Source organism: Alexandromys fortis, unplaced genomic scaffold (assembly GCF_014885135.2).
Source record: "Alexandromys fortis isolate MF-2015 unplaced genomic scaffold, M_Fortis_MF-2015_v1.1 scaffold_203, whole genome shotgun sequence".
NCBI lineage: Eukaryota > Metazoa > Chordata > Mammalia > Rodentia > Cricetidae > Alexandromys > Alexandromys fortis.
Window position 1 is genome coordinate 2,302,036 of NW_026068080.1, and position 26,005 is coordinate 2,328,040.

The 26,005-nt window shown below is 39.2% G+C and overlaps 1 protein-coding gene across 1 annotated transcript in view; it reads left to right on the forward strand.

The window, feature by feature from the left end:
- Ppp2r2a (protein phosphatase 2 regulatory subunit Balpha) overlaps nucleotides 1–26,005 on the forward strand; it is a 56,721-nt gene that overhangs the window by 10,367 nt on the left and 20,349 nt on the right. Inside the window, exon 3 of the mRNA XM_050121847.1 lies at nucleotides 21,131–21,228. Within this exon, the coding sequence (XP_049977804.1) occupies nucleotides 21,131–21,228 (98 nt within the window). The remainder of the gene's footprint in view (nucleotides 1–21,130; nucleotides 21,229–26,005) is intronic.

Sequence of the window (26,005 nt, forward strand, 5' to 3'; positions counted from 1 at the left end):
TTTTTTTTTTTGTTTGTTTGTTTCTTTTTTCGAGACAGGGTTTCTCTGTGGTTTTGGAGCCTGTCCTGGAACTAGCTCTTGTAGACCAGGCTGGTCTCGAACTCACAGAGATCCGCCTGCCTCTGCCTCCCGAGTGCTGGGATTAAAGGCATGCGCCACCACCACCCGGCTGTCTTACTTTTCTCGTATGTAGGGATACTGTCTTACGTGCTTCCCAGGCTGGCCTAGAACTCAGAACAGACTGCCTCCTGCCTCAGCCTTCCAAAGAGCCACTACTCCTGGATCATTACTTTGTTTGTGTTTGTTCATTAATCTTCTCAAACCCCTGTGAAGTAAGCAGACCTTGTTGAGAAGGTTAATGTATTAGCTGCAATCTTGTGCAAGTAGAACTACTAAGATGCTTATCTTGCCTTCATTTTCCTAATGTAATTTTATTTCAAATACTGATCTCCAACCTGAGCTCTGGCTCTACCTGTAATCATAGCATCCTAGAGGCTAAGGCAAGAGGACCATGAGTTTGATGCCAGTGTGGGATACAGAGTAAGATCCTATTTCAAAAAAGATAAGTTGATCTTGTTTTAATTCAGAAAGTATTTCGCATTTGTTTGATTGATTGATATTTTTTTTGTCAAGGAAGAGGTAGACTTTGAAGTCCATCAGATATTGGGATTTATAGGCCACCATGACCACAACTGGTCTTTTTGCTTTATGTTTACAATATGGTTTAGTTTAGGAGATGGTGCCAGTAATGGAACCTAGAATCGAGGACCTTGCATGTACTAGGCAAGCATTCTACTGCTGACCCACTAGCCCTAATTTTTGTTTTGATATTATTTCAGTTTGGAGATTTTACTGAATTTTCAGAAAATGCCATTTTGAAGCTGAGATATGAACTATAGATGGGTTAGAATGCTTTATAAAGGTTTTAATGTCTGTAAATTTGTATTGTGTATTTTTTGAGACAGGGTTTCAAAAAACCTGTCCTGGAACTAGCTCTTGTAGAACAGGTTGGCTTCAGACTCACAGAGATCCACCTGCCTCTGTCTCCTGAGTGCTGGGATTAAAGGTGTGTACCACCACCGCCTGGCTTGTTTTGTTTTTTTAAGGAAGAACTTTTGTAAGGCTCTTTACTGAGCTAGCTACTCTCTTCATTTCATTTCTAGAACTGACAGATAAGGCCAGGTGTGTTAGTACATACTTTATTTTCAAAACTCAGGAGGCAGACATTTGGATCTCTGAGTTTGAATCTTGTCTGGTCTACATAGTGAGTTTTAGACCGGTCAGGGCTACATAGTAAGATCTGGTTTCGTAAATAAGTAAAGAGCTGATTAATGGTGCAGGTCGGTAATTCTAGACTTGTATGCTATTAGTGGACTCAACAGTTCTGGGTGTTCAAAGGTCTTTTAGATGAAATCAGTAGCACTAATGAATGTAGATTTTGTGCTGTGTAATAACTGTGTCGACATTTTGGGAAATCAGTGCCTGAATGAAGTGGTACTGTACAGATGACCTGTGCATGAGATGTTATAGAAATTGTTGGAGCAAGTGTAAGCAAGAACTTTGGAACTGAAGGTTCAAACCATTGCTCTCTGTACAGGTTGCAGAGCTTTAAGAAACTATGGGCTGTCAAGTTTGACTGCTTCAAAACTATTAAATATTCTCCTCCTCTTTAGCCTCAATGCTGATTTGTCATGTCTTGTTAAGAGAATCTTGTTAGGGCAGGCATTGGAGAGTTTTGCAGCAGTATATATCACCCCTAAAATTAGTCTCCCTCCCTCCTTTTTTTCTTTTTGAGACTGGTCATGAACTCTTGATCCTCTTGCTTCAAACTACCAAATATTGGTATTACAGGTGTGTTCCACCATACCTTGTTTATGACATGCTGGGTATTGAACCCAGGGCTTCATGTTTGCTAGGCAGGCACTCTGCCAACTGAGCTACATCCTCAGCCCTGTAGAGTTTCCATAACATTTTTGTTACTATGTAGAGCTTATTACCATGAAAAAAAAATACTTTAAAATGTGAAGCTTTTTTGGTTGCAGATACTATAAAGGAAACTGCTGCCCATAAAATTTGCCCAGCTTTTGCTTAGTCTCTTAAGGTGGAGTGTGTATAGTGTATGAGTGTACACAGGAACCTGTGCCTGTATTCATAGAGACCTGAGTTTCATAGCTTGATGATGTTTTTTGTTGTTGTGTATGTTTGTTTGTTTCTTTTTTTTTTTTTTTTTTTGGCTCAGTCACCCTTCACCTTATTTTTATCATTTATTTAGTTACTTACTTAGATACAGGTCTCACAATGCTTTATTCTGATCAGGTTGGCCTGCAAAGCAAGAGACCTTCCTGCTTAAAGGTATTCAGAATCACTTCACTTTACTCTTAGGGTCTCTCATGGAATTTGGACGTTACACATTTAAAACTGTCATGGTGCTAGGCTTAAACTCAGTACAAGTGCCTAGCAAGCATTAAGACCCCAGCTTCACTCTCCAGTACTAAACTTAGATCAGGTTGACCTTCAATTCATGATCCTCCTGTTTTTGTACCTCTAAATTCTGGGATTATAGGCATGGACTAACATGTCCAAATCATCATGATATAGTCTTTCTTCCTTTTTTGGGTTTTTTTTTTTTTTTTTTGGTTTTTCGAGACAGGGTTTCTCTGTGGTTTTGGAGCCTGTCCTGGAACTAGCTCTGTAGACCAGGCTGGTCTCGAACTCACAGAGATCCGCCTGCCTCTGCCTCCCGAGTGCTGGGATTAAAGGCGTGCGCCACCACCGCCCGGCTATTGTCTTCATTTCTGTATCATTAAACTTATCCTAAATATTTATAAATGTTTTGCCTGCACAGCAAGCATATGCGTTGGTGCCTGTGGAGGTCAGAAGAGGTTGTCAGATGCCCTGAAATTGAAGTCCAGACAGTTGTGAGCTGCCTTGTGGGTGCTTGCAACCTCTACAGGAAGAGTTACGTTCAACCATCATTCCAGCATTTTTCATTTTTTGAGACAGGGTTTCTCTGTAGCTTTGGAGCTTGTTCTGGAACTAGCTCTTGTAGACCAGGTTGTCCTCAAACTCACAGAGATCCACGTGCCTCTGCCTCCCGAGTGCTGGGGTTAAAGGTGTGCGCCTTGGCCTGTCTTTTGGTCAGTTTCTAAAGCATTGTTAAAAATGCTGAAATGTATATACTTCTTGGGTAGCTGAGCATAAATCTACATTAAATTCACGCCACATAGTAATTCATTAATACTAATAATTTTTTTCCTCCTGAGTGAGGCTAGAGAGATAGATGGCTCTGGAGTTAAGAGCAATTGTTCTTGAACTAGGGTTCAGTTCTCAGTACCCACAAGGTGGCTCACGACCATCTGTAACTCAAATTTCAGGAGATCCAACGCTTTTGTTTGACCTCCTTGATACCTTCATTTTATAGTTGAGGAAAACCAGAAATGTAATCTCACTGTTTTTAACACCGTTAATGTATGGGTCTGGGTTTTTCTGCTATGGACACTTATTTAATAAAATGTATGCTTTGTACTATGCTTTTTCTAGTTATGTCTGAAGTGATAAAGTAGCTATAGTTGTATGTCTAGCTAGTATATGTAATTTAGACTTTTAGAGTAAGAATTTTTATTTGCTGGGTGGTACATACGCCTTTAATCCCAGCAAAGACAGGAGGATACTTGTGAGTTCGACACCAGTCTGGTCTATAGAGCGAGTTCCAGGACAGCTAGGGCTATTACACAAACCCTGTCTTGAAAACCAAAACAAAAGAAAAGACAGAATTTCCTTGTAGCCCAGTGTAGCCTGGAACTTACTCAGGTTGTCCTGGCTCTTTTGGCAGTCTTCCTTCCTTCGCATCTTAAGTCCTGGAATTAATTACAGGTATAAGCCACAATACCTGGTTTATTTACATCTTGATGATTTTCTGTTGCTTTGTTAATTAGGAACTCTTTCTCTCTCAGAGCTTTTAATTTTGGATTTAGTTTTGGTTGTTTTGTTGTTGTTGTTGTACATAGTTTGAAATGAAATTTTCTGGTTTTGACTTCTTGATTGTTCTCATATTTCTAAAGTGTTTGCTTCTTTGTTTTCATATTTGTGAAGTATGTGCCATAACAACTCTTTCATTATCAGTGATGGTATGTTATTGAATAAAGTAAAATAGGAACTTTTCTCACTCTTTTTTATACTTTGTACTTTTTAATTCAGCTATACATTTTCCCCCACTTCCCTTCCTTCCTCCACTCTCCCCTTTCATTCTCTCTCCCTGTCCCCCATACTTCTAATTTCCTTAGGAGATCTTGTCTTTTTCTCCTTCCTATGCGGATTCATGTATGTGTTTCTTAGGGTTTTCTTTGTTGTCTATGTTCTCTGATTTTGTGGACTATATAGACTGGTATCCTTTGCTTTATGTCTAAAAGCTATTTATGAGTGAGTACATATTGTAGTTGTCTTTCTGGATCTGGGTTACCTCACTTAATATGTTTTTTTTTCTAGTTCCATCCCTTTGCTTGTGAATTTCAAGATGTCATTATTTTTTACCACTGAGTAGTACTCCCTTGTGTAAATGTACCACATTTTCCTTATCCATTCTTTGGTTGAGAGTCATCTAAGTTGTTTCTAGGTTCTCTGGCTGTTATGAATAATGCTGCTCTGAGCATCGTTGAGCAAATGTCCTTGTGGTATGATTGAGCATCCTTTGGGTATATGCCCAACAATGGTATTGCTGGGTCTTGAGGTAGATTGATTCCTAATTTTCTGAGAAATTGCCATATTGATTTCCAAAGCGGCTGTACAAGTTTGCACTCCCACCAGCAATGGGGTAGTGTTCCTCTTACTCCACATCCTCTCCAGCATAAGTTATCATTGGTGTTTTTGATCTTGGCCATTTTTACAGGTGTAATAAGGAATCTCAGAGTTGTTTTGATTGGCATTTCTCTGATGGCTAAGAATGTTGGAGCATTTCCTTAAGAGTCTTTGGGCCATTTTGAGATTTCTCTTTTAAGAATTCTCTGTTTAGGTCTGTACCCCATTTTTTTTAAATTGGATTATTTGTTCTTTTGATGTCTAGTTTCTTGAGTTCTTTGTATATTTTGGAGATCAGTCCTCTGTCAGACATGGGATTGGTAAAGCTCTTTTTCCATTCTATATAGGCTTCCTGCCCTTTTGTCTTGTTGACCGTGTCCTTTGCTTTTCAGTTTCAGGAGGTCCCATTTATTAACTGTTGCTCTTAGTGTCTGCTACTGGAGTTATATGTAGGAAGTGGTCTCCTGTGCCATTGCAAAGATAGGAACTTTTAACACTTTAAAGTCTTTCATTTATAGACTGTCATACTTCATTCACACTCAGACATTGGATTATTCACCCACAAATTCTTCATGGGGACTACTACTAAAGGACTCTCATGGACATATTTAAATTGAAAGTCAAATTCCTGATTGTTTCACATAATAAAAATATTTTTGTTTGAATAGTGTGAATATAAGTAATTATATATTAAACATAGTATGAATAATAAATACATTAATTGTATTATTTATATTATTAATCCACTCTATTTGCAGAAGCAGGAAGCAAACACCAAATGAATTAATAGTTCTAAGTTTTAAGAATTCTTCCAAAATGTGGAACAGGAAAAGGGGAAGTGGGAGGGGGACCAGATATAACAGCCATGTCAGAGGGGCTCCAGAAAGAAGTGTGAGGGAAAGGAGAAAACAGACGATTGATTCACCTTAAAAGTTGAGACGGTCCAACGTGGACCACCATCTCAATAAATTACACAGAATAACTAAGGCATACCCCTCAGGAAGGAAGAAACCGGCAGCAGAATAGCACCAAGATCCCCAGCTCCTCAAATGCATTTCAGCAGTATGCAGTCAAAAGCAGTGTCTTCAAGAAGCCAGGGAAAGGTAACAAGCCAAGCCTGGCTGTGTACCACACTAAACTGGAAGCTAGCCAGTCATGTCCTCGGCTGTGAATGGGACCTCACCACAGAGATTTTTGTTGTGTGTGGTTGTTGAGTGGACTTTGTAGATGTAGAGATTTGTGTCAAGCTGACAAAACTCAACCGGCACAACTACATAGGGATTCCTTGTTCTCTGCTCCTCTTCTTGCTTTTTCAAGTAGTTGAAGTGCTCTTTAATACAAAATTGAAAATAGAAGTTTATGCTGATTTAGTTAGATCTAGATTCACATAGTCCTACTTTCCCTTCCTAGTCTGTGTTTATAACTTTCTCTTCTAGAAATGCCTATCAGCCCTGTGCTGTCTTTGTTAGAATGTAAACAGAATCTGGATATTTGGTAATGTGAAACTAGTGAAGTAGCCTGCATTTACTTTGTTTTTTTTTTTTTTTTTATGTGAGGTAAAAATATATATGAGGTTTGTTTGGTTTTGTTTGTTTTTGAGATAGTTTTTTTTACTGTGTAACTTTCCTGGAACTTACTGTGTGGACCAGGCTGTAGATATCCCCCTGCTTCTGCTTTCTGAGTGCTGGGATTAAAGACATGTGCTCCTATGTCTGACTGTCTTCCCTTTATGCGCTTTATAGCTGTCGGTGTTGAAATTGTCTACTTCCTAAGTTCTTATTTTCTTTTTGTGCTGTTGTGAATGGAGTTGTTCTAATGTCCTTTTCTGGTTGTTCATTGTTACTCTGTAGGAACATGCCTTTTTTGTGTGTGTATTAATTTTGTATTCTGTAACTTCATGGAGCAGCACTGTTGCTGCTTAAGTGTTGTGTTAGGATATTTGAAAATTCCTTTAAGAACCCAGGGCTCGAGTGATGAACTGATCTCTTTGGCACTGTACTGTGCAGTACAGGGTAGCTGCTTGTGGAGTTAGGTTGTTAGATAGCTCTGTTCGAGCTTAGTGTCTCTGTATTAACATCCTTAATTCTGTTTCCTAAATATTCACCTTCAGAAGACAAAGAATCTAAAACTTGTTACCCAGTAGGTGGTACATTTGTACCTGTCACTTGATTGACTCTGACTTTCAGTGGAACACCCCCACACCACCGCAGGACCTTCCTTTTATTTGAAGCAGGATCTCAGTGGCTCTGGCTTTCCTAGAACTCACCACTTAGACCAGGCTGGCCTTGAACTCACAGGGATCCACCTGCCTCTGCCTCTAGTACGCTAGGATCAAAGGTGTGCACCACCATACCTTGCCTCACCTTCACTTCTTAATCTCTCTTCTCAGAAGGTGGAATATGTATCTAAATTATCTTTAGGATATTGAAGCCTGAGATAGAGGAATTATGTATACTGTAGGGAAGCTTTTCATTTACCCTGAATGTTTTGTAAACTAAAATACTGTTGGTAAAGATTTGTCTCTGGTAAGTATTTGTCTACTGTATAGTACTAGGTATGCTCATCACTGAGCATATCATTGCTAGGACTTGTGTACAGCAATAGGTGATTTATGCACCTTGCTGAGCACTTTTGTCTTTATGACTGAGGGTATATTGTGTGATTGAGCTTACTGAGTTTTGTAGTTTGCAATTTTACAATTCAGTTTATGAGGGCTAGAGTGATGGCTCAGTGGTTAGGAGCATTGGATCCCTGCCCAGTATCAGCAGTGTAGCATACAACAATCTGAAACTCCAGTCCCAGGGATTTGATGCCCTTTTCTGGCTTCCGAGGGAAGGAACTGCATACATGAGAAGCACGGATGTACGTACATGCAGGCAACATACTCATACACACTATTATCATCACCATCATCATTATTTTTCCCGAGACAAAGTTTCACAGTGTAGGCCTGACTCACAATAAAAAATTTTAATTTTTTTTTTTTTCAAGACAGGGTTTCTCTGTAGCTTTGGAGCCTGTCCTGGAACTAGCTCATATAACCTGGAACTGTGCTGCAAAGTTCAAGGTTATATGGGGAGATAGTGAGTATGGTCCAGCCAGGGCTACAATGTAAAACTGTCTCAGAAAAAAAATATACAAAAAACCCTAAAATAAAAAACAAACCAAGTTTAAATTGTTTTGTAGGTTTTTTTTTCTGGTAGTTTTGTAGACTAGATAGAAGTAACTATGTAGCTACCTAGGCTGCCTGTGTTTTGTAATTCTGCCTTAGACTGTTGGGTACTAAGGGTTATACCTGTGTGCTGCCACATCTGGCCTAAACTAATGTTTTAAATTGAGCTTGACGCTGAAGGTTTTTTTAGAATTCAGTAGCAGTTGTATCATAGAAGTAACTTTCCTGGGAATTATTGGTGTTTTGTTGACAGTAGGATTAGATGATCCAGGTAGGAAGCCAATACACATTTCTGTCACTTTTTATCAAAAGAGGCTTTGAAAGAATGTGCAAAGTACCTTATTTGAGCAAATAGCTGTGTTGACTTGCCATGGTGAATGGTGATCTAAACTCATGTGTTAAAACAAACAGACAAGCACTCTGAAATGTCCAGCAAGCATAATGGGGGGAGTTCAGTATCCTTGGAAACTCTGGAAGAGTGCCCTAACTAAAGCTGTGAGAAGCACTTGGCAGGAAACAAGCAGGTACAAACCCAGCAGTTGCTAGAGATGACATTGCTGACTGCCTTAGTGTTTGTTTATAGGATTGAGAGCCCCCTGGAGAGTAAGAGAAGGAACCTGTGTTGAGTAGCTTGAGTAGAAATGACTGGTGGCAGGTAGTTAGGTTAATGGGCTATTTCATATTTTGAAGCAGGGAGTAAAAACTAAATAGCTTGAGATCTGAGTCTATAACTAAAGGATAGCATGCCTGCTGCACAGTCCTGTGTTAGCTCTTCAGTACTACAAACAGCAGCAATACATATGCAAGTCTGCCCCTCCTGCACACTTGCACATACACTGCCTGGGGGTGGGGGTGAGGGCTGCAGAGACAGCTAGGAGAGAATCTTAACCTTGAAGCTCAGCTGAAACTGTTCTAGGCTTCTCTCTTTGGCTCAGCATTACGACCTGGCCAGGCAGTTTTTTATCAATTTTTCTGTACTGACAAAGGAACTGTACTGGGCAGCCCCCAAAATGGCTCCAATGAATACTGTTCTCTGGTGTTGTCCTTGTGTAAGCTCCTCCCCTTGAATATGACAGACCTAGCAACTGGCTCTTACAGACATGGCAGAAGTGACGATAGACACTTGGAGATGAGACTACCAAAAGGGTTTGGGCTGCTCTCTTTCATTTTCTTTGAGGGAAACCAGCTACCACTATTGTGAACTTTTCTGTAATCGATGTGGCAAAAAACTGGTATCTCAGGCCAGCTTCCAGGAAAACTGATGTCTGATAGTAGCCATGGGAGTGAGTGTCTGTGCTGACACCTGCATAGTTTTACCTCTGGAGCATCCTCTCACCTGATAACCAAAAATTAAAAAAAAAAAAAAAAATAAAGCTGCAGGAAACAACAGTTTTTATTTTGAAGATACCACTAAGCCTACAGTTATTTACACTCCTCACTCCTCGTATCTTTTTACGTTCTTTTAAATGCAATCCATCACTACTGCATTTTCAAACGCTGTCTGGCTCCTGGAAAAACATCCCACTTCATCAGCAGCCCTTCATCTTGTTTTTTACATGGTTTCTGTTTAGCTGCCAAGGATAGGAGATCCTCAAGGCTTTCAGCCCACAACCCTGATTTTCTTTGTGCTTACCCACAAGGACATCACCTTGAAATGTTACATGACTTTAAATGTCTTCTGAAAACTCTTGCTGCCAAATCAGTCTAACTGCTTACATGACATTCTGCTTGAATGTCCAATCAAAGATGTACAATGGATTACAGTTGTTTTGGTTTTTTGTTTTTCTCCTGCTGGGTATGTTTTTACTGTCTTCGTACTGACTTTGTTCCATCCTTCTGTTTCTGGCAGTGCTGCCTTTACTGACAGCCAGCTCTGACCCTTCTCATCACTTGTTTAGTAAGAGCACATTTACAGTTTATCATTCCTTGAAAGAAGTGTAACGGAGATGAGGAATTGAATTTTAAATATGGCTGCAGAACAGGGCAGGAAATGACTACCTGATGTTTTGTCTACCAAAATTGGGAAGAAGGGGGATTTTAGAAAAGATATAAGCAGAAAGAATTCACAGAATGAATGTGATTTGCTATTTTCCCCTTAACATTTGGCTCTTGAATGTCTCGGGCTAGCCTAGAACATCCCTTACACTCTTTTAAAGTTGATGTTGATCTGATCCCCTGCCTCCACCTCTCTAAGTGTTGGGATTGTAGACTACCACTTTGTTATTCTTAAATTGTTCTTCCTATAAAAGTATGTGTGGTGTTCCTTTTAGTTAAGGGGTTTTGAGGAAATGAGTGGTGTAATCTTTTGGATTAGTTATCCAATGGATTTTTATTCCCTTTCAAGTTTTCCCTTTAGATGCTGTTAAGTGGAGATTAACATACCTGCCTATTAGTGATGAGGTCCACCGAACCTGCAGGAAGACCTGGACATTTTTCTTGACATTTATCTTTATTTTTATGTTTGATTGAAGATTTGTTCTGCCCTCTTGGCTTTAGTTTTCTCATCTGTTGAGCCTGTGTGTTAATGTAAACAAGTTTACGTGTTTGTGGTGAGAACTAAATGCTAGTACATTGCATGTGGCTTACAGCAGCACCAGTACTGCACTGCACTGCCCTGGTTCCAACTCCAGGGTTGCTTACCAGGATTTCTGAAGCATCTCTGCTTTGGTCTCCAATTTTCCTATCTGCTCACCTTCCTCCTTATTCCCAACCTTTTTTGTTGCAGCTTGAGTAATCCCGGGCTCACAGCTGACTGGGTTGTTTTTTAGTTAAAATTCAATGAGCTGTCTTTGGGCATTAGAATAAGACCTGTAAAATTTTTATAACATGTCTAAAAATCTCTTTAGTGTTTTCATCTAAATATCTTGTCTGTAACCTACGAGAAATAAAATTTGAATTACAAATAACCATCAAGACAACTGGGTATTATGTTCTGATTCATATGGCATGGATATGATGATCTGTAGTTTGTAAAGCTTCTATATAGACATCAGTAAAAATCGATTCTGAATAAAAAAAGACTTTGAAAATAATGTCAACCCCCACCCTCCCCAGTTTTCTGTGTAGCCTTCATTGTTCTGGAAGTCACTCTGTATATCAGTTTGGCTGCAAACTTGGAGATCTGCTTGCCTCTTCCTCTGATCTGCTAGGATTAAAGGCATGTACCACCATTGCCCATTGAAAAAATATTTTGGGCTGGGTGCTGGTGGCGCATGCCTTTAATCCCAGCACTCAGGAGGCAGAGGCAGTTGTATCTTTGTGAGTTCGAGGCCAACCTGGTTCCAGGAGAGGCTCCAAAGCAACAGAGAAATCCTGTCTCGACCCCCCCCCCCAAAAAAAAAAAAAACTATTTTATGTGTGTGCTTGAGTGTAGTGGAAGTCAAAATTGAGTGTTGCATCCTTTGGAATCGACGAGTTATACATGGTTATGGGTCCTCAGAGCCATCTCTCCAGCCTTAAAAGAGCTTCCTGTTTTTAATTTCAAATTTTAAACTTGTATAGATATGTTTTAGTGTCATGAAATGTTATTTGAGTTTTAAAGCATTTAAAAATGTAAAACCTGCCAAATGTTGTGGTGGCACATGGCTTCAATCCTGGCAGAGGCAAGCAGATTCCTTGTGCTCAATACCAGTCTGGTCTGTTTAGTGAGTTCCAGACCAACCAGGACTGCACACCGAGATCCTATCTCAAAAGTGAAAGTGGAAAAGTTCTTGACTGGTGGCTAAGATAGCCATAAATGTGGAGTGTGGTTTGTTTGCATAGATACCAGAACTGTTTGCACAACCATCATCGATATTACTGGTGATTTGGGATTGGGTCTCACTTAGTAGCCCTTGCTGACCTGGGATTTGTTTTGTAGACCAGGCTGGATGCCAACTTAGAGCACTCATTTTTGGTGCTGAGATTAAGGTATGAACAAACCATCACTTACAGTTTTGCTTTAGACAACTGGGCTAATTTAATGTGTGGACCTAATTATGGACCAGTTAAAAGTTACTAGGCATCTAGTGAAGATAGTATCTAATTTTAGGTTAAGAATGGTCAGCTTATAGCTCTCCTTGTACTTACACAACAATTTCACACTGAAGTGTGCCTGTTAAAAATCATACCCAGAGACTAACGTATTGTTTATGTCTCTCTGTTGCAGGAGGATATGTAGTTGCATTCTGTTTATCCAAACATGATACCAGATTATGCAGGAACAAGTTATAAAGGGAGACTGGTTCCAGTTTACATCTCTGGAAGAGACAGTCTGGACCCTAATTCTCATGGGAACATTACAATGTAGGTTTTCTCTGAGCATAGACAGCCAGTGGTTTTTGTTTCACTTATAATAAAACAGTCCTTTTCACTAAGTTGAGTTGAGGAAAGCTCTGGACACTTTGTTCTGTATAATCTAGTTGGAAATCACAGAGAATTTGGGGTGATTAGGCTCTCTCAGACTTTATTTTAGTGAGCTAAAGTAGACCTTAACACCCTAGGAACAGTTATATTTTGCTTTATTTTACTATTTTATAAAAGGTCTCACTGTGTAACCTTGACTGGGCTGGAATTCTCTATGTAGAGCAAGCTGGATTGGAACTCTTGTCTGCCTGCCTGTCTTATCTTGTGAGTGCTGAGGTTAAAGAGTCTCTAAGAGGTTAAGCTACCAGGGCCTCTAGGTCATTCAGATAATGGCAAAGTAGGAATTAGTCTTACTTTGGTGGTATTTCCTATGTCCCAAAGGCATATGCTCCCTATGAGTGCACCTGAGAAGATGTTACAGATGAGGATATCTCAGCCCTTGAGTGGTTTCCTAGGAAGACAGGAGCAAGTTTGTCTTGGAAAAGTATGCCAACCATCTCATCCTGTCCATGCCTTGACATGAAGACAGTGGGAACACAGTGGCTTATGCTTCCCTGGATACAACAGGGGGTCATCTGTGGGGGAGGCAGTTATCTCCTATTTGATTACTACCACAGTCTTCCCTCAGCCTCTCAAGTATAAGAGGAATGTTTTAGTGCCAAGCAGGGAAAAGAAAGAGGAAGAAAGAAATGCTGTGGCCTGTTTCTCGGGGGGAATCTCTGAGTAGGTCGAGCCTTTTTATTTTTGAAGGGAAGAGTTTTCCAAAGGACAGTATTTAATTTGCTCTCCAAGGCATAGGAGACATTGCCTACCTTGGAAAAATTATTGAGGACTTTGAGCTCCCTCTAGAGGACAACAGTCAAAATAGAGCCTCTTAAAGTTCTTTAGGGAAAGAACCTGATTAGCCTTCCCTTTAGGTAAGAGGCTACTGTTTTATAATTATATTATCCTCCCCTTCTGGTGTTAGGAAGCAAACAGGACAAAAAGCGTCACAAATGCTAACTTAACTTCACCCCATTCTGAGTGTTTGCTTACATTAGGGAGAAAGGAGTTGTTCTGAAAAATTTTGGGTTAATCGTGTCTAAATAGTTATGTGGGGCCAATGAAAAGCTGGTGAATATGAGTATGTAACAGCAGATCAAGAATCAGATTTGTGTTTTAAGTGGACCTAGTAAAAATGAACAGAGAAACAGATCATTTGTCCACCCGATGTTTTCACTCCATCTTTCCAACATCTGGAAAGAACAAGCATTGGAAGATTAACAAGACGATGAGCAAGGTATAGGCTTATGTCTAACATGTGAATGATCTGACACTTATCTGCCTAAGCTTTAGAGCTTAGCTGACTACTGAGCTGTTGTTCCAGTACAGAAGTGTTAGCAATGGTCAGATGTTCCGAGGTGCATAGCTTTATAGTTTTTATTGTAGTCTACCTTTTTATTCTTTTTCTATTCCTCTTTGCTGAACTTTTATGGATTCAGTTCTTTAAAAATGCAGCTATAAAATGAAGATAATTTTGTACTGATGGTTGAATAAAAAATTTTCTGTTGGTGTGGGAAATTCTATATATGTGTTGCTTTTATTGGTCATTGAGTAAAGAAACTGCTTTGAGCCTATAGCAGGGCAGAACAGAGGTAGGCAGGGAAAACTTAACTGAATGCTGGGAGAAAGAAGGTGGAGTCAGGGAGAAGCCATGTAGCCCCTCGGGGACAGACACCGGTAAGCCACAGCCATGTGGTGATACACAGATTAATAGAAATGGGTGAAATTAAGATGTAAGAGCTAGTCAATAAGAAGTTAGAGCTAGGGCTGGAGAGATGGCTCAGAGGTTAAGAGCATTGCCTGCTCTTCCAAAGGTCCTGAGTTCAATTCCCAGCAACCACATGGTGGCTCACAACCATCTGTAATGGGGTCTGGTGTCCTCTTCTGGCCTTCAGGCATTCAAGAGGCCCAGCGAGCTGCTTTGGGAGGGGACACTCAAAAGACCAGCCCTTATTCCAGATGGCTCTGGTTTNGGTTAAGAGCATTGCCTGCTCTTCCAAAGGTCCTGAGTTCAATTCCCAGCAACCACATGGTGGCTCACAACCATCTGTAATGGGGTCTGGTGCCCTCTTCTGGCCTGCAAGCATACACACAGAGAGAATATCGTATACATAATAAATAAATAATAAATAAATAAATAAATAAGTTAGAGCTAATAGGCCAAACAGTGATTTAATTAATACAGCTTCTGTGTGGTTATTTTGAGTCTGGGCAGCAGGAAAGAACAGTCTCTTACAAAACTGTGTGTGTATGCCATGTATACATGCTTGTGTTTGTATGTGCATGCTTATGCTTAGGAAGGCCAGTGATTGAGGTCAAGTATCCTCATCTGTTGCTCCCCACCTTAGTTTTTGATGTAGAGTTTCCCAGTGAGTCCCCAGAACCTTCCAGTCTCTATCTCCCAGTGCTGGAATTACAGGTGTCTATCATGTTCACTTGATGATAGTTCACATGAACTATCATCAGTAATTCATGCTAATAGGATTGGTTGGTTCCTTTTTCTGTTGTTGTGACAAACACCATACAATGTAACTTAGAAGAAGAAAAGTTTATTTTTGATCTCATTTCCAAAGGGAGAGTTGTAATGGTGTGGGAGGCATGGTATCAAATGCATGTCCTCAGCTTCCAATACTACCTCCAGTAGAGAGAATGAAGTGATATGAGACTGTGAGCTGTCAAATCCCACCCACAGTGGCATACTTTGTCCAACAAAATATACCCCCTTACTAAACAGTGCTACCAATTGGGGACTATATTTTCAAATACTTGCTAGGGACATTTTCTGACCACAAAGAGGATGTACCATAGTAACACTGTGGCATGAATGGTATACTAACATCTCTGATCTTCATGCCAGAAACCCACAATTGTAGCCTTACCATGAAAAAAAAATACATTTCAATTTTAGATTGAGGGGTACCTGTTGTATACTGCCAAGAAATTGTCAAGTTCATCAAAGACAAGGTAGTTTGAGAAACTCGTAGGTCAAGGAAGCTAGGGAGACATGACACTTTAATAGGGTAACCCAAAGGATGTATAGAACTGAAAAGGCACAAGAGGGAAATTCTGAATAACAGCACTATCAAGTTCATTTGAAATGTGCAAAGCTGCTTCCTTAACGGTGACAAATCCACTCTAGCAGTGCAGTGGTGGGAGCTTGGTAAGGTGTCTCCAGGATCTCTCCACATAGCATCTGTGACCTTCTGTACATTCAAAATTAGAAGCAGTTTCCGAAGAGGCTTTATGTGGTTAGTTATTGTTAAATGTTTGAAGAGTGAATCACTGCTATTAGAAGTCTTTATATTACTTACAGTTGAGCAACAACAACAGGCTGCTCAGTAGCAACATGGGGGAAAGCCTGTGGTAGTTTGAATATAGTTTGTCTTCCAGGGGTGCATGCTCTGGCTACATGGTGCCCAAGTATGACCGTGTGAAAAGAGGACCTTGGGGTTGGGTCATTATTGTCACACTCTTAGAAGAGGCTAACCAAGGTCATGTGAGACCCTAGATCAGTGTAGTTAAACTCCAGCCTCTCTAGCTGAAGGCTGTGGTCCCAGGAAAAATTGGGCAGTTTTGCAGATGTGTGGTCTTTTAAGACTTTAATTTTCTGTATTAGAAGTTTCCTAATGAAATGATGTTTTTCTCCAGTCATTGTATTCTTGTTTCTTCTAGATGGATTAAATTACCTCTTTGTTTATCAAAGCACATGCTCTGTGAAAGAAAGATTCAGTCCTGAACACTGAAACATTGCCTATTGGTAGAGCAGAAGAGTGACCATATCCTCAGTGTCTTGTCATTCCTATTGGTTACTGACTTGCTTGCTTTGGCTTATGGTGTATAGTCTCCTGCTGGGGAATGTTGTAATAGGAGCAACGGGGCTGCATCCCCAGCACCCTGGCCGCCTGGCTAGCTTATGCCCCGAAATAACAACACACAAATAGTATTCATTTAAACACTGCCTGGTTCATTAGCTTTAGCCCTTACTGGCTAATTCTCATATCCCGATCAACCCATCTCTAATATTTTGTGTAGCACCGGTCTTACTGGGAAGGATTCAACATGTCTGACCTAGCGGCTTGCTCCATCGTGTCTGCCTCTGAGAGGAGCTGCATGGTTTCTGAGCTCACTTCTCTTCCTCCCAGCATTTTATTCTGTTTACTCCTCCCTCCTATGTTTTAACCTGTGAGGGCCAGCCAAGCAGTTTCTTTATTTTTTTTAACCAATGACCTTCCTCCATCAGGGGAAGGCAATGGTGACAGTTAATCCTGTGTCCACAGGCAGGAATCAACGTCCACATTTCCTCTCTCTTGGTTTTATTTAGCTTGGGACCAGAGCCCCTGAGATGGTTGTCACCTGTGGGTTTTACCTCTTTAGTTAAACTAATCTGAAAACACAGATATTGGGAAGTAATGTTTCCAAATTTGGTCAGGTTAACACTGAAGGTTCACATTCACTGTGCCAAAAATGCTGTACCCCCTGTGGGTTTGCAGTGTTGTGCATCTGTGCAGTATCTATAAGTGCTGATTGCTTTGTCAGCAGAGAACTTTTTGATTTCTTTCTCATTTTGGTCATTTGAGTAGTATGTAGCAGTATTCTGGTGTTTCCATGGAAATGGTATAGTAATGGCTTTCATATCTATTACCTAACTCCTTGTCTAAGCTCTGGTCATTTGTTTCCAGTTTCCTGATTGTCTATTTTGTCCAAAAAGCATCAAACCTGCTTTGTAACTTTTTAGAACAACTGGTATTATAGGCAGGGTTAGGGTATATATCTGCCTTTTGGTATTGAGCGTACATAATCACACAGTGTCCTTTGCTGAGATACTAAAATAATAATAGTTCTCAGAAGTAGGATTAAAAATTATCTTCCCTGAAGTTTATGAGAAGCAAAAATAGCTGGGAACATAGCTCAACATGAGCTTGGCCTTCTTTTCTACTTTGAAGTGCAGTTTGTGGGACCCTACAACCCAGATGGTTAGACACTTCAGCAATTTATCCAAGTTGAGTTTTCTTCCTTTTATTTGTACTTTTTAATATTTAGGTTTTCAAGACAGGGTTTCTCTTATGCATCCCTGTCTGTTCTGGAACTCTGTTGACCAGGCTGTACTCGAACTCAGAAGAGATCCACCTGCTTCCGCCTCCTGAGTGCTGGGATTAAAGGTGTGTGCCACTATTGCCTGGCCATTTGTACTTTTTACCTGTTGCTTTTGGGGGTCACAGGCTCCTGTGTGTTATGAATGTGCTCTGCCCCTGTTGGTCTTCATGTGATAGGATTCATTTTGCCTTTTATATTTCTCCTTTGGCTTCATTTATGTATTTTTAGCAGGATAGCCGTTTAACTTGCTAGCCTAGAGCTCCCTGTGGTAGACCAAGCTGACCTCAAACAGGACAGTCCTCCTGCCTTTACTTTCTGAAGGCTGGAATCATAGACTTGTTCTACCATGTGTGGCTCCTATTTTGTGTATGCTATATTTATTTGTGTGTATTCATGTATGTGGTGTGTGTGCATACATGTGGCATGTGCATGTGTAAGCCAGAGGTCAATGCTGTTAGTCTTGTCACTCTATCTTTTTTGAGATGGGACTTCTCACTGAACTTTGAACTCATTTATACTGGCACTTGACCCACTGAGCTGTCTGTCTAACTCCTTGGTTGGTGTGTTTGTGTGTGTGTGCACACCTACCTGCCTCTCTTGGTTTTCTTCCTTGTGGATACATTCTTGTGTTCTACTTTCTTGCAGAGGTAGAATTTAGGATGTTTAAGTACTCGTTCCCTTAGTACCTTGACTCTGTAGCAAGTGCTTAGTTATTACTTAGTCATTACGAAGGTACAACGTTGATTTGTTTGGTTCTAGGTGCTTTGAATACAGGCACTTTAGTGTGAGGGGAGGCAACAAATGAATAAATACCCAGTATTCTTTTACTTTCGTTCCATGATTTACAGAATCCTATGCTGCTACTGTAACCATATGGCTGCTAAATTTGAATCCTGGCTTTGACACCACTCCCTAACTTAATTATCTCTAGTTTCCCATTGTTCATCTGTACATGGAAAATAAAAAATACAGTGGTGCTATGAATAGGAAATGGACATATTTCATGCTCACTTGGCACATGGTAGTTCCACATCTCTGTCTATTAATGTGTTTAATAATATCATTTTGTATCAACAAGCTTTATTTTATTTTATTTAGCTTATTTTATTGAGTTAATACGTATCCAGTTATTTTTATACAAGAACTAGAGTTGTCAGACATTCTCTGAAAATGGCTAACTAGTAAATAGCTTTTGGTTTTAATTTGCTGCTGGACTCCAGTTTTTTTATATGCTTATAAAGACATTGGTAGGCCATACTTTCCAACCTGTGACTATAGAAGTGCCTTTTTCATGTCTTAGGTATTGGGTATTTAAAATATGTTCAGCTTTCTTCCATTTCAGAAATCTTACATGTCTGTACTTGTTGGTTTCTTTCAAATTACTTCCTTGGAAAGTCATCCTCATTTAAAATTATAAAACCTGTATTGCCTCACAACTCAGAACTGAAATACTAAAAAAATGATAAGGCTGATAATCTGGTCCATTACTGTGCAGCAGTTGTCACTAATCATTATAGTTTACATATGCTACAAGTGGATGTTTCCCCTTGGGTTTTAAACCAAGCATTAAAATTTTGAATTCTTGGCTATCTGATCATTGTATTTTGTGTATTATGCCACATAAGACCTTCAGAGAAGTAGATGACAAAGCAATAACAGGCAAGGTTAAAACAGGCCACTAATACAGCAACTACTGCGGCTGTCAGTCTCACCATCTGCACCACCCTCAAAAATGTGACTGTTCCATTTGCAAAGGGCAAACCTGGATGATGAATTTAGAAAGGAGTTGGTTGTTCATAGAATTATAAACTCCTCAGTTTGAGTTGGTGTACAAACTGATGGTGCCTTTTTTCTTTCCTTCCTTCCCTTTTTTTTGATATCAAATCTCAGTTCCCACTTCTTCCCTCCTTCGATTCCTTTCACCTCCTCCCACCCAGTGATGTCTTTTAAAGACTTCTTTGGCTGCATAATTTGAAAATCACTGTCTAAAATTTTCTGTGTGTTAAGTTAATGAATGTTTTGGGGACTCACCTTTAACCATATTAGAATGTTCTAAGATTAGTAAAACAAGACAGTCTTTGTTGTAAAGTGACATTTTTATTGTCCTTAGATTCCTTCCCTTTAAAAAGAGTATTATGGTCTTTGCCATTTCTTATTTATGAGAACATAACTCAATGTTCTGTGCTGGACCATATGTCACATTTAATGTAATGATTCTGACAATGCTGTTGTTGTTTTTGTTTTTATAAAACATGGAATAGTTTAAAAATCTTAAAGATATTCCTCATGTTGGTAGCTTTCATGATCTAATTCTTTTTCATAATGTTGTGTATTTTAATAAACATGTTTATTTTCTTTGTATCCAAGAGTGTATTGCTGATATTTGAGAATACTATTTGCATTTATGTCTTTTAGAATTCCACCTGAAATTAATTTTGCATTGAAAATGTTCCCTCCCCCATATATATCTTAGGTTTTTGTTGGTTCTTGTTTTTGAGACATGTAGGCCACATTGACCTCTTTCTGCCTTAATCTTGGAGGCTTTGGATTTGTATAAACAAGCCTAGCAGCAGAGATAGGCACTTGCCTAGCATACTTGAGTCTTGAAAGTTTGATCCATAGTAACCCCTCCAACATAACAGCAAAAATGGGGTGCTGGAGAGATGGCTCAATGGTTAAGAGCATTGGCTGCTCTTCTAGAGATCAATTCAATTCCCAGCAACCACATCGTGGTTTACAACTCTCTGTAATGAGATCTGGTGCCCTCTTCTGGCCTGCAGGCATGCCTGGAGGCAGAACACTGTATATATAATAAATAAAAAGAAAAAGATGGTGACGCTCACCTTTAATTCCAGCACTCTTTTGGGAGGCAGAGCCAGGTTGATCTCTGTGGGTTCAAGGCCAGTCTGGTCTACAGAGCAAGTTCCAGAACAGTCAAGGCTATACTAAGAAACCCTGTCTCAAACAAAAAAAAGTTCTCATGCTCATCAAAAACATTTAAATAAGCCATGTGTGATGGCACATATCTGTAACTCCAGCATTCAAGAGGCTCAGGGAGTAGGATAGCAAGTTTGAGGCCAGCTTGAGCTGCTTGTCTAGTCTTGACAAAAACCAACAAACAACATTTTGTCACAAAATAATCATTGTTCAAATGGTGTTAACCAAAAAAAGAAAAAAACACCACCACCAAAAAAACCCTCTCCAACTGGACTTTCAAGATGGCTCCGTGGGTAGAGCGCTTGTAGTGCAAGCCTGGAAACCTAAATCCAGTCCCTGGAACCTGTGTGAAGATGGAAGGGGAGAACCTGTTCCACAAAGTTATCCTCTGACTTCCATGCGCACAATTTGGCATGTTCATTCCTTTACAAGTCACCAAACACATGGTGATAATAAACCCGACCAACAAAACACAGTCCCACAAATATGTGGTTGATTTCTTTGTATTCACAAATTAAGAGAAATGGCTACACATCTGGCATTTATTAATGTGTTCTTGATTGGTGGAATGGTTTTGTGTTGGTTTATTTTGGGGATCCCCCCCAAATGAAAGTGGTTACAAAAGAACCTCGGATCTCATTTTTGGTGATACCAGGCTGATGCATAGATCTAGAGTGTTGTTAGGAACACCCTCAGCGAGTTGGGGGACAAAAACTGATGTCTTTTTGTTTTGTTTCAATTATACAGCAGATATAATTTCTACAGTAGAGTTTAATCATTCTGGAGAATTGCTAGCGACAGGAGATAAAGGTGGGAGAGTTGTCATCTTTCAACAAGAGCAGGAGGTAAGTGGTGAAAGTTCACTGTCCCCTTTTCAGTTGGATCTTGAGACTGGAGTTTATGTTGTAGAAATAAATCCTTCAGGGTAGTGACACTTTAAAACCCTGAGTAAATATTCTGTGTGCACATAGCTCTTGGTGTCTCTTAGCTTTTTTTGTGTGTGTGTGTATGCCTTTGTTGCTTTTATTTGAAAACCCACTTTAATTGTAAAAAGCCTTTGGTTAGAAAACAGAAAGGTAGGAAGTGGTTCATTATTCCAAGATTAAACTAGATTTGAAGGCTTTACCCTCAGTGATAAATTGACCTTCTCTCAAGGATTAGCTGTTCTGTGTAATTGAGAGTGAGGTTGACTGGAAGAAATTGAGCCAAATTATTTTACTCAGTTCATAGAAAAACTGTTACTGGGTCTTAAATGTCTGCATTGCACTTCCACATATGTGAATGTAATTAATGTATCATCACAGTGCTAGCTTTTAAAAGTTGGATACTGTTTCCTTTTCTCTTTTATGAATGAAAATTTAAAACAGACTGTGTAGTTAAGTACATTTCAGTTTTGTTTTTCTCACAACTTATGCACACTTATAAATCTTCCTGACAGGGTTCCTCATAGTTTGTCATACTGGGTATTTTCAAGCTTGCTCCAACCATTTTAGGTCAAGGTGTAACATTTAAGAAAATTGGCTTTGAAACATCTGTCCCTGTCTGTCTATAACATACTCAAAGAATTTAATGTTGATAAATTACAGGATTTTACAAATAAATGTCTAAATCAAAACTCAGGGTAAGGTTTTAAAGGATTGTGAAATTCCTTAAATAAGCAAAGACTCTAGTAATAATACTACTACTTTGCACTTCTATAGCGCCTTTGACCTGAGGATCTCAAAGTGCTTTAGAAACACTAATGAATTAATCCTCACAACCACCCCCGTGAGGTAGGTAATTTAATTTTAAAAGAAATGATTAATAGTGTCTGAATAGAAGATGCACAAACACTAAATGTCTCCTTTTATTTATTTTTAAATTTAATCTTTTTTTTTTCTTGGTTGAAAGAAAGTAAGAAAAATGAGACTCAAGAGCCTTTGCCTGACAGAGAGTGATTTTGGTGGGAAGGGAGGCTTATCAATTTTCTGTTTCTGGTTTTGTTTTGAGGCCGAGTTTCAGATAGCTCTGACTGGCCTTAAATTTATCCAAGGATGACTAAGAACTTCTGATGACCTTGCCTGCACTTCTGGGGTGCTGGGATTATAGGTCTATGTCACCATGCCCAGTTCTATTTGTGGCAGGGATTGAACCCAGGACTTTATTCTAGGCAAGCAGTGTGCCAACTGAGCCACACCCCCCAGCCCTTTGTTATAGTTGCAAACAGCTAGAGATTTGACCATACTTATCTTTAAATACTGAGGTGTAATGGAACTTGCTTTTATTTTTCACAAATAAAAATGTCAAGTTAGAAATAGAATATCCAGTGTCCAGTACTTCTGGCATATCTTTTCATTCCCCCCTCCTTTGCCTTTTGTGGTAGATCCCCCAAAATGTGAATGTTATTTTTATTACTTTAATACTTTATAGTAGGCATTCTTTGCCCTTAAAAAAACTCTTGTTGTTATTATTAATGAGATGGTATATCATACAGCTGAGGTCAAAGATGAATTTGGCAGAGAATTTGACCTTGGGTCTTCTGACTTTACTTTATTAAGTCCTGGGATTATGCATGTGTGCCACTACAGCCAGTCTAAAGAGAAACTTCAAAATCAATTATGATTACTATATTTGATCTAGATGGCAAAGGGTAATGTATATAGGCTTTTCTGGGGTTTAGGTTCCTCACTGAGGTCACTGTGTCGCTGCTATTTTAAAGTGGAAGTTGTCAGCTAAAAAGCTAACTGGGAAATATTTTGCGTGAAGTCATTTCCACCTTCTGTAAGTGTTAAATTGTTATAGAAGTCAAATCAGATATAAAAAGGTGAGAATTTAGGACAAAGTGGGGCAAATGATTGCTTTTATGTGAGTTTGTTAGTTTTCAAAGTATTCTAAAATCTTTCTAAAAGCCCCAGTGATAGTGATGGGTGTTGAAAACACGACATACTTACAGGAAATTGTTTAAATAGTTTATGTTAGGAAATGGCCCAGAAATCCATGTTAGAGAGTAGTTTCAGCCTGGTGAGACATCTTAGTGAGTAGAGGTCCTTCAGCCAAGCTTGTTGACTGACAGCTTGATCCTCAGGACTCACATGGCAGGAGGAGAAGAGACACAACACAGGTTCCTCTAGGTTTTTTTCGTGGCACACCCACAACAGAAAGAAATGACTGATTTATTTATTTATGGGTTTTTGAGACAGGGTTTCTCTGGAGATTTTGGAGCCTGTCCTGGTTAGCTCTTGTAGTCCTGGCTGGCCTTGAACTCATAGAGATCCTCCTGCCTCTGCCTCCTGAGTGCTGCCACTGCCCAGCTGATTAATGTTATTTTTTTTTTTAGTATTTATTTATTTATTTATTAATTATGTATACAGCATTCCTTCCATGTATGTCTGCAGGCCAGAAGACCCCATTGTAGATGGTTGTGAACCACCATATGGTTGCTAGGGATTGAACTCAGGACCTTTGGAAGAACAGTCAGTGCTCTTAACTTCTGAGCCATCTCTCCAGCCCCTGACTAATGTTCTTTTAAGAAAAGAAATTTTCTAAAAATTCTGTCAAGATTCTAAAGTGCTTTTTGAAATTAAGTACTGTTGTACAAATAAGCAGAATTGCTAACTTTTGGTAATGACCCCATGATAAGAAAATAATTTATTGGTTAATATGCATTTTCAGAATTACTTAGTATGAAACATGTTTTTAAGTTATAGGTTATGTAACAGTGGTGATTTTTCCATCTGAAACTTTATCTTGTTGGTATTAATCGAGATACTTCTGCTAATTAATTTTGCATACTTTAAGCTGTGTCTTAAGGGATAAATTTGGGTCTCTGTTTATGAGTATGTGCAATATCTGAGGGATTCATATAAAGTAAGATAATCTTTTCCTAATTTTTAAGTTAAATCCTTAAAAATTTAAGATGTAGGGAGATAACCCAGTTCTTGAATTGAGATTTTCATTTCATAACTTATATTTTCTGGAAGCAACATTGTCCATTTATGCATGGCACTATCCTTCAAACTCATTCTTGATTAAAATTACATTTTTAAATTAGCTTGCAAGGTAGTCCTGGAACTTTTTCAGACATCTTTGGTGTTAATTGAGGGGGGTTGTTGCTTTCTTTCTCAGTACGCTTGTCCTTGCTTTATATGTGTTAATTTAGTATCCTGACACTTTGCGCAAAGTGTTTATCAGATCTGAGAATTCTAGGGGAGATTTTTGAGTCTCTTAGATATAGAATCTTCGGCAAATGGAGATACTTTGACCTTTTCTGTCCTTTTATATTCCTTTTATTTGGTCCTCTTGTCTTTTTTCTTTTTTATTTTAACACCTTTTTTCTACTTTTCTTTTGAGTTTCATTCATTTATTTATTTATGAGTGCTCTGTCTGCAGGTATACCTGCACAGCACCAGATCCCATTACAGGTGGTTGTGAGCCACCATGTGGGTGCTGGGAATTAAACTCAGGACTTCTGGAAGAACAGCCAGTGCTCTTAACCATTGAGCCATCTCACCAGCCCCTGTTTATGAGTGGTTTGTCTATACATCATATATATATATATATATATATATATATGTGTGTGTGTGTGTGTGTGTGTGTGTGTGTGTGTGTGTGTGTGTGTGTGTGTGATGCCTGTGGAGCTTAGAAGAGGGCATTAGATCTTCTGGATCTGGAGTTACAGAGCTGGGCACTGGATGTGGATCCTTTAGAAGAGCAGCCAGTGCTTTTAACCACTGAGCCCCAGGTTCTCCTGTCATATTGCCCTAGCTAAGAATTCCGTCTCTGTATTGAATAGGAGTGTCTTATTCCTGATTTTATTGTAAATAATTTGAGGTTTTCCCCCATTTAATGTTGGTTATAGGTGTGTATTATATAGCCTGTATTATGTTGAGATAGATTCTTTCTGTTCCAGTTATCTTCAGGACTTTTAGAATGAAGGGGTGTTGAAATTTGTCAAATGCCCTTTCTGTATCTCTTTTGATGGCCTTAGGATTTCTGTCCTTTAATCCAGTTAGTAACATTTACTGATTTATATCATCAGGGTAGTTGGTCTGAGTTACAGTTTTGGTGCCAAGGCGATACTAATATAATAAAAAGATTTAGGTACCGTGCCTTCCTTTTCTATTTTATGGGATAGATAGAGAAGCAAAATTCTCCAATGAATCCATCTGGCCCTGGGCATATTTTGGTTGGGAGACTTTTTTTTTTTTTTTTTTTTAGCATCTTGACACAAAATGGGTATCACTGTGTAATCTGGCTATCTCTGCCTACTGAAAGGTATGTGCCAACAATCTTGACAGATATTTTTCGTTCATTTATATATGTTTCTGGGTGTGTGTGTACATATACCATATGCACTTGTGGAGATCAAGGGACAACTTGAGTGTTCTCTCCTAGTCCCTCGTTGGGATTTTCAATTACTGCTTCAGTCTCACTGCTCCTCGTAGATGTGTTTAAACTTGTTTATCTCATCTATTTGGTAGAACAGTCAGTCATCTAATAATTGTTCCATTTCTTTGAGACTTTTCTAAGTTATTGACTATATGTTTTAATATAAGGTAAGACTTAAAGGGTTTCTGAATTTCATTGGTATCACTTTAATGGATTCCTTTTTCATTTCTAACTTTATTAATTTGGGTCTTTTGG